The following is a 9430-nucleotide window of genomic DNA, read 5'->3' as shown; positions in this document are numbered from 1 at the left end:
AACAACGCTACCACATTCATCCTTTTGATAACTACTCATCACATATTTTTAAATAGTTACTGATTTATGATACGAATATGATTTCACGTTTTATTAAGTCGTATAATATCGCGCGAATTACGATTTCAGAGTTTTAAGAAGCAGGAAGCAGAAATTTTAATGGTACTTTTAAGATCAGCCAGTTTTGATAAATAATATCGGGTGTCCGAAGTCTCGTATGGTAAATTAATTTCCTCCCAAAAATATAATTAAATTAATTGTAAGTTCGGTCTATAGTGATATTCATTTCATAAGCTAGGATCAGGATTGAGACTCTCTTAAAGATATTTCTTCTGAGAATTTTGCTATCAGATTTCTACAGGTTTAATCTTTTTTTTTTTATTGCTTAGACGCGTGGACGAGCTCACAGCCCACCTGGTGTTAAGTGGTTAATGAAGCCCATAGACATCTACAACGTAAATACGCCACACACCTTGAGATATAAGTTCTAAGGTCTCAGTATAGTCACAACGGCTGCCCCACCCTTCTTCTTACTCCTCATGATGTGCATCGGCGATTGGGGCATAGGAACTCGGCATGAGGTTTACGACCAACTTTACACCTGCTTTACGTCAACCCTCCTTGGTTTATGTCTCCATAAATCCATTTAACGAACGCACTGTAACGACGCACTTTTTCTGTTTCTTCTTCTGGTACTTTATTTACTTCATTAGTTTTTTACTATATGATTTAGATTTTAACTACTGCACTAAAATTTAGATTTCATAATACCTAAATTACAAGTATAGATTTATATATTATAAGTGAGCTCAAATAATTGGTATCTATATACATATGGATATCAAAAAAAATCTACAAAAAATCATTTGAAGGACTCGATAGTAAGAACATCAGTTTGTTTTATACTTAGTTTTATTGACGCAATCGCAATAGAATCAGGTACAAAATAAGTATTAATATAAAAATTTCAATCAGCTTTCTCTTTGTCGTCACTCTCCTGTATTACCACCACACGTTTGTTTGCACGTCTTCTTGCGTGAGGGCCTAATCTCACTCTGGTAGGCTCTCCTGATTCATCCTGCGAAACCTAGAATAGAATATATAAAATTAACGAGTTTACTAAAGGCATTAAAGCAATAACAGAGTTTTGATCATGTCAATTGGTTACTAAGACCCGCCTTTAGATATGGTGTGGACGTATAGTTTTAAATCGCCTATTTTGTAAACTGGAATACCTCAGTGGTAAATGTGGCAAAATTATCTATCAAACGCTAAATTTACTGACACGTGCTCATCATATTTTTTCCTTCAGATAGGTAAACGATCCAACAGCTCACTGTGAGATCGAAGTATCAGTTTTCAAATAAATTAAATTGGGACCGGAAATAGAAACGGTAAAAACCGGAACACATGTTATGCAAGATTTCCCGATATAAATAGACAAGACTCCTCCAAACTAACAATATAGCTAACTTCATCAGTAATTTTGTAAATTTCATAATCCGATGTTATTCTTGAGATTATAGTCGTGCCTACATATGTACGTACATACGTACATATTATATACATACATAAATATGTAAATGGAGTTGTAAATTTACTTCGAAAAATCATTATCAATTACCTACTGTAGGATTTGAACCAAGGAATGCACTACAAATAACGACGTTCATATCATCCAGGATAATTCACAACGTTGTATACAAACCAATACAATGAGCGTTACTTGTAATTTATGATCAGTAAATAAAGTTTCCAAAAAGTTCTACTTCGATCACTGTTTTCGATCGTCTCCGCAATTTAAGCTCAAGTTTCCTTGCGCAAACAGATAAATTTGAAAAAAAAAAATGAAAAATTTTTTTCGAAAAACGGAGCATACTCGAGAAATAAAAATGGCCGAATGTAGCAGTCCTTTAAGAAAAATCACCTGCACTACTATTTATTTATACCTACTGAAAGTAAACACCTAAATAGCTACGTATAGCCATCAACATGTACTATTTAATACGTCGACCCTTATCATTCTGATTACCTCCAACAGACCTAAAACTGACATTTAAACATCTAAACAAGCCTTGGTTGTTATTTTTAATCATAATAGTACAGATAAGCAGAAAACTTTCTTTATAGTCTATAAAAATATGATTTACTGTAAATCGGGAGATACATCTTTACAAAAAATTATGTAAACAAAAGAAAGTTGGAGTTTTCTCAACTTTTTTGTTCTCGGAAACAATAGATTCATTGCCCAATTAAAATTTCCGTTATCCGTAAAAGTATTTACAACAAACTTCAAAAATTTTTCACAATAAATCTGTTCTCACCTGTACTCTTTTCCTTACTGGAACATTGTTCTCCAAAAGCTGGTTCACTGCACTGAGAGTATTAATCGGTATCTAAACGATAAATTTAATATAAAATAAATAATTATGACAGATTATATTATGTAATAATAAATAAAGAATAATTTAAAGAATAAACAAAATTTTAATTAGATTATTAACAAAAAATTAAGTAGATGTTACTGGTAGCCTATAGCCTGGTAGCCTGGATAGCCTATTACTACTACTAATACCATAATACCACAAGAGTCAGTATCCATCCGTATCAGGTATTCCAGTTTGAAGTGCTGCGTTATGGTGTTGACCTGAGATCCTGAGACCTCAGGTCTCAGGATATGGGTTACGCTTTCGTGTTTGTGGACATCAGTAAATACTTAATATAATATGTAAGTCAGGGAGTGACGTCGTTCATCATTGTATGCAATAAAAAAATTGGAACACAAAAGTAGTTGTGCAACCCCAACGGAATAATAAAAACAATTTTATTATAATCTGACTTGTTAAATTAAAAAAAAGTTTACCTGGAGTTTACGCTTGTGTCATTCCACGAAGTCATTCTTCAGATTTTATGAATAGCAATACCAAATATGCATTTTAAACAGTTCGACATCTTAAATAAAAGCCCCTTAATAATTATCACTAAATCATTAGGTTTCGAACTTAAATAAAAAGTACTCACTTCCTTGCATCTGTGGTTTAAAATTGACAGTCATAGATAGTACCGATAAATATTTTTCAAAACGCTATTTTTTTCATGAGAATCCTTTTTGACTTTTTATTGGACCTTTTATAGTGAACCTTTGTTTAAAATTCCATCTCCCCGTATTAAAGTTAAAACTTGAATCCTCTCCTAGTACTCAGCTTTAAAAAAGTTATAATAATATAATAGCCACCACTTCAATAAATGATACGAGTATGTTTTGCGTGTGGTTATAAAATAAAAGCATTATTATTGTATAATTTCACACCTCACCTTAGTATATTTTATTATAAGCTTGCAAAATTTCTCAAATTGGAAAATAAATTAGATACTCCTTTTATTACTATATTAAGTACATTAAAACTAAAAACACTTTAGTCTATTAATGTTTTAAACACAATGTGAATATTAGGTGATAATAATGTGATTAATTTGGAAATTATGGATTACCTTTGTTAGTAAAAAACCGATTAAAACGTACATTTCATTAGAAACTTACTGCAAAAATGTCACCTATAACTTGTGATGCACTCGGAGTCTGTACCGATATGTGTGATTCAGATAAAGCTGATGATGATGATGATGATGAATGTTTCGGTGATATGATGTCAGATTCTGAAGATTTAAAAGTTGTAAATGATAAAGTATCCCGGATACAACATCATAAAAGACAAAATATGAAGCCTTTTAAACGAATGTATAATTTTGAACATTTCATGATCGGAGAAATGGAAAAGACGTTCGATACTTCAATCCTAAAATGAATAAAAATGACAAGAGATTCCAATGAATTTCATAGTCATGCAGTGAGTGAATTTCAAGTCTAATGTTATGTATTTATATAAACTATTTTATTTACTCTCGAGCTTTTATTTATTTAACTAGTTTACTATAATTACAATGCATTACAAAATACTAATAATATAAAGTAATCACATGAAAACGTACTACAAATGTTGTGGTCAACCGTTAGCGGCATAGAAAGATTATAACAGTAATATTGTACTTTAATATAATACCGAAAACTTACTAAAATAGTCCAATTAAAGTAATGCTTAATGAATTATGAAAATTAAAATATTAGTATAAGATATTTCTTGAGTTATACTCTAAATTGTTATTAACGAAACGTAAAGTTATATGCTATTTGTACAGCCTGTAACTGATCATCGTCTTCAGAGTCCAAAAAGATTAAAGCATTTGCCTAAAGACTCTTCTCATAAAATAAAAAGAATAAAAGCAGAGCATAAAAATGTAATCAAGATTACGAGGGCTAGAAGGTCAATATTATACCTGACTCTTACTTGGAAGTTTATGCTGCCGTTTATTGTCCTTAGAAAATGAATAACTTTAAGCCTACAGATGTTCATTATTATCATGTTTTTTTATAGCAATTGTTTTATTAATACTATGTGATGCAATTAAATACAGTAAGAAAAATATTCCAAACTCCTGTTTATTATTTTGAAAACTAGATACAAAATTTATTATATTAGTATTTCATTTATAATATCCACCTGCTTGGATTGTCGCTGATTTCTGAACGGAAACGTTTGTGTTGGCTGCTGTGTTACTAAGGAAGCTGCTAACAGCTTTCAGTGCCGAAATTGGAATCTGCGGAAAATATGAAATAAAAATAATGACCATTATAAATAGTACTGAAAACTTATTTGAACAACATAGATAGGCAAACACAAAACGTTTAAGTACAATTTCGTTCTTTCTCATTTATTAAGCAATGCTTTTTGTTCTTGTTTGTTTTTTAGCTATTTACAAGCTTTGTTTTCAATACCAAAAATATGGGAAATAACCATTTCGTTTTTATTTTCAGTAACAAAACAATAGATTCTAATAATCGACGAAACTATACAAAAAATTTAAATTTTGGTGTATCAGTGATTATTTTCGAAAATTGATCATACGGTGAAAGCTGATGTAAATAAATTGATGAAACTTATTTGGTAATTAATTAAGATTCCGAAAACTTACGTTAAAAATATCTTGGAACAAAGTTGGATTTCTTGACACTGTAACTTCTTTAGTGTAGGTTACTTGACCGCCTCCATTGCCACTACTTTCAGCCACTGCACCTACGTTAGCTGAACTCTGTGCTCCAACATCTAACCTCTTTTCGATTACTGGTTGAGTATTGTAAACTACGACTGGAGGTTCCGGAGCTACTTCAGCAGCACCGCCAATAAAACCACCAATGTAGGCTGTTTTGTGAAGATTATGATGTGGTTTTGTATGCGTGTGAATAATGTGCTTTTCTATAATTTGTGGTTGTGGCTCTATATCAACCTGTAATAAGTTTTATAGTGATTTAAATTAAAACATCATCACAACCATGTTATGAAGACAACTGCACAGATAGTGAAACTGCAATTTTATAAAAATATTGATAATAAATTAACATGGTTAATATTGTTTATTTTAGTTGTCATCCTGATGTTATGATATTTAAAAAAAATAAAATTCATTGATCTAAATCCCAATTGATTCAGTACTTCTGATTCACCAATTGAAGAAAGTACTTTATTTAAAAATATACTGGCATTCATGTTCACCTCAAATATAGCATGTTTAACTCACTTCTTTAACAATAACTGTTGGACGAGATTCAGTTTCAATGTTGAAATGTGCATCGGCTTTAGCTTCTGCTCCAATGGAACTCAAAGGTTTAACTTCGTTCAGTGCATCATTAAAATCGGTATGCACTTCATTAAGTTTTACACCTTGATCCGATATACCGATCGATTTCGTACCGGAGAATGTTACACCAGAAGCTCCAGCAATCGAAGACTCACCAGCCTTTAATATAACATTACTAATTATATTATAAATATTATAACAGAAACACATTGAATGCAGAATAATAATGATGATGACAAAAATTAGGAATATAAACTAAATATGAAATACTGTAAATGAAATGCGTGCTTATATAGCAATATGCAAATGGATTAATGAAGTAAGATCAGTTAAGAAGCAAAACTATGTGTTGTGCATTTTGATACTTAAAAATGATAGCTGGTTTTACCTGTTTGTTCTCAGAAACCACACGTTAGTTTGACGTAAAACACGGTCGTTGTTCATACAGTGCTTTTCTAAATAGTTAATTAATTAATAAAATAAGTTTGTAAGAAAAAAAGTATAATTTTATTAAAGTTATTTATTTCTTTTATTATAGTTAATCGTAAAACTCAGTCCAAAAATACCACCACATCAATTAATAATAATAGGTAAATATAATGACGTCCTTCACCAATTAAAGGTGCTTTTGATTCTTTAACAGTTTTTTCAATTCTTTGCGTTTGCGTCGTTCCTCTTTGCTTCTTACCAAGCCAGAAACAGCATTATGACCTCCTGCTTGAGCAGTTGCAAATCCATTGCCTGCTACGTCTTCTGAAGCTACTCTTCCTGCAAGACCAGCTTCTGCTTTGACGTTGCCACCTGCCGTAGCTCCAGCATAAAGTCCACCTATGAATTTAGTAAAATTAGGTGATTTTGTTTCATTTCAAAATTACCTCATAATCAAATAACCTCATTTATTTTGCGATGTTGCAAATCAATTGGTAATCTGTCGTGCCATCTCATTCTTAATTTTGCACAATTTATTCTTAGTTTGTATTGAATAAGAAAATTAAGAAACAGTGAGTCAATCCACAAATAAGTATACTATGTATGATATTTGATAACATATGATAACTGATATTTATTTTGATAACTATGATATTTAGATAAATTACAAATCAACATGGTTATTTCATAATTTAATTTTGAAACCACTGAAAGTACTTGGTAGTCCACATTATAGTGATCAGTGATCATTATAGTCATTTAAAATACTTATCTTTCTAATTATATTTTGCTGTTCAACAAAAAAATAAGATACTGTTACCTTTTAAATTTTTTTTTTGTAAAAACACAACCGATTGCTTTGAAAGCTAGAAACCAACATCTGATTAAACAGATTTATTGCTTTTTCGTTCGACATTGCTGTTTTGTCGTAATCTCGTTCTATTTTGTGTGGACAGTAAAACGTGAAATTCACTGTTCTATTTAAAATTTTAATTAAATATAAATTAAGGTGATAAATTTGTCGAAACTATTTAAAGCCATTTGTCGGATAAAACAAAGTCATTTTGTAATTAGAGTATAATTACGATCTTAACCTCCGGCTCGGCCATTGCCATCGACTGCTCCACCTAATCCTGCCCTTGCTGATTGGCCATGAGGAGTTCCTGCTTCAGCAAATAACCCTCCAGTACCTGCACCACCACCTAAATAAAAAAATAATATTTATAACACTTTTTTTTTTAATAGCGCTATTTGTTTAGGAAATCTCGATTTGATTGCCAGTCGGAATTAATATATCTTTTTTAATATTTACATTCGGAATCTCATAAATATATACTAACTTCTCTTTTTTTTAGTACCTATTACACAGCAAATATTCCTTGCGGCCGTGGAATATGTAATATTTATATTGAATTTAAATAATGCGGTCTATTGTGTTCGCATTTTTTTACATCTGTCATCTTCAACCTAAAAAAGATGTCACCGCTGCTCTAGGCAGCAGTACAGACAGAGCGGTGTCTAAAAGCAGCTAATATTTTACACTAAAAATAATATTTAATGTATATATAAACTGGCCTATAAAGTCCGGCACGAGCGTAAATTAAGCGAGTGGTTATCTCTTTTGTTTAGCTTAACTTTTCTGGCCGTCCAATTTAATAAAATGTTATAAATTAACGGTTATTCCTCCAATACAATGACAATTAATGCTGGTATTCCACAAAGTTTGGGGCTTTTCACACTCTTTTTATCCTGCAAATCAATGATATCTGTTGACTGCGTGTACTGCCATACGGATAGCTCTAGAAAGGTTAAGGTTGAATAATTCAGGAGAAGAATTCAAAACTTGCGTTTGAAGTGGAAAGTAGCTAAGCTGTTCCTCTGGTAATGTTCAAATTAAGTATTTACAAATATTGATGCAATAAAAGTATTTAAGTATCTATTCACCACTCACAGGTTATAAATTATTCATTTTGTTTACTGCGCTGTTGATAATTATTTTGCAAGAAATGCGTGTGATTGTCTCCCATGCAATAACTTGCGAAGGACGTATGCAAGAATGGAATATATTTTGTATTTTTTTTCATTTTGCAATTGTTATTGTATATTGTATTACGAAGAGGCTTAGTATAAATTCACGACAATGTTCGTCATATTATTATGTAAATGTTTTGAGGGGCAATAAATAAATTAATAAGTATTTGTTGTTTTCTTGCAAATAGAGTTTTTACAAAAATCTCGTTGCATTATCTTATACTTACCTTATTGCAATTTAATATACTTATTACTATTTAATATACTTAAAATACTTATCGCATCTTCATAATTTCTTGTTTCACGAGAATTTTAATTAAGTTTTATCATCACTTCAAAATATTATTCACCCTTCACCCAAACGCTTATTTAAATAAATTTAATGAATGAAAATTCTCACCTAATAAACCTCCGAGCCCGACTCCAGCGTGGTAACCGCCGAAGTTCACGCCTATCTTACCATCCTTGAAGGTTATAAACTGAGGCGCCTGAAAATAAATATTGGGCTTTAATGAACAACAAAACGTTTACGGAGATATTTTATTGTGCAATATACGGTTTAATATACGTTGCGGATTAGTGAAAGGGCACTGTACGCTCAATAATTAGTATTTATTTGAACTCTTTTAACTTGTTTGCCGTGTAAATTTCTAATTAGTAGCCTTTTTTGTTGTTTGGACTCGTGCGCCGAACCTCCTACAAGGTCCCCGCGCTTAAGGGGCGCGCGGGGTTTGTGGGAACGGTTCGCAGATATTGGGAGCGGACCGGGTACCAAGGAATGGAACTTAGTGCCCTACCCACTAAACGAATATCCTGAACTCTCGCTCAAGCGTCCGATTCCTCTCGAGGTCAGAACCCGGATGGGGTAAGGGGATTACCGCGGTCAACGTCAACGCTGAAACCAGACAGCACACCTCACCCCAAGAACGCAGCTTACCCCAAGGAATAATTAACAGCCTACCTAGGTATATTGTTTTATTTTTTAACACTATAACATCAACCTACCATTTTTCACTGGTGGTAGGACCTCTTATGAGTCCGCACGGGTAGGTACCACCACGCCGCCTATTTCTGCCGTTAAGCAGTAATGCGTTTCGGCTTGAAGGGTGGAGCAGCCGTTGTAACTTTACTGAGACCTTAGAACTTATATCTCAAGGTGGGTGACGCATTTACGTTGTAGATGTCTATGGGCTCCAGTAACCACTTAACACCAGGTGAGCTGTGAGCTCGTCCACCGATCTAAGCAATAAAAAAGAAAAAAAAAAAAACACCTCGG

The 9430-nt window shown here is 32.3% G+C and overlaps 1 protein-coding gene across 1 annotated transcript in view; it reads right to left on the bottom strand.

Moving 5' to 3' along the window:
• Positions 1-894: 894 nt before the first annotated feature.
• LOC101735353 (uncharacterized) overlaps positions 895-9430 on the bottom strand; it is a 42030-nt gene continuing 33494 nt past the window's right edge. The window contains exons 3-11 of the mRNA XM_038019314.2: positions 8555-8642; positions 7218-7325; positions 6383-6522; positions 5635-5853; positions 5032-5343; positions 4560-4656; positions 3542-3657; positions 2325-2396; positions 895-1087 (exon numbers count right to left, since the gene is read on the bottom strand). Coding sequence (XP_037875242.1) covers positions 968-1087; positions 2325-2396; positions 3542-3657; positions 4560-4656; positions 5032-5343; positions 5635-5853; positions 6383-6522; positions 7218-7325; positions 8555-8642 — 1272 coding nt within the window. The 3' untranslated portion in view covers positions 895-967. The remainder of the gene's footprint in view (positions 1088-2324; positions 2397-3541; positions 3658-4559; positions 4657-5031; positions 5344-5634; positions 5854-6382; positions 6523-7217; positions 7326-8554; positions 8643-9430) is intronic.

The sequence above is a fragment of the Bombyx mori genome, chromosome 23 (assembly GCF_030269925.1).
Source record: "Bombyx mori chromosome 23, ASM3026992v2".
In the NCBI taxonomy this organism is placed as follows: domain Eukaryota; kingdom Metazoa; phylum Arthropoda; class Insecta; order Lepidoptera; family Bombycidae; genus Bombyx; species Bombyx mori.
The sequence above is the reverse complement of the archived record's forward strand: the minus strand, read 5'-3'. Positions and strand labels throughout refer to the sequence as shown.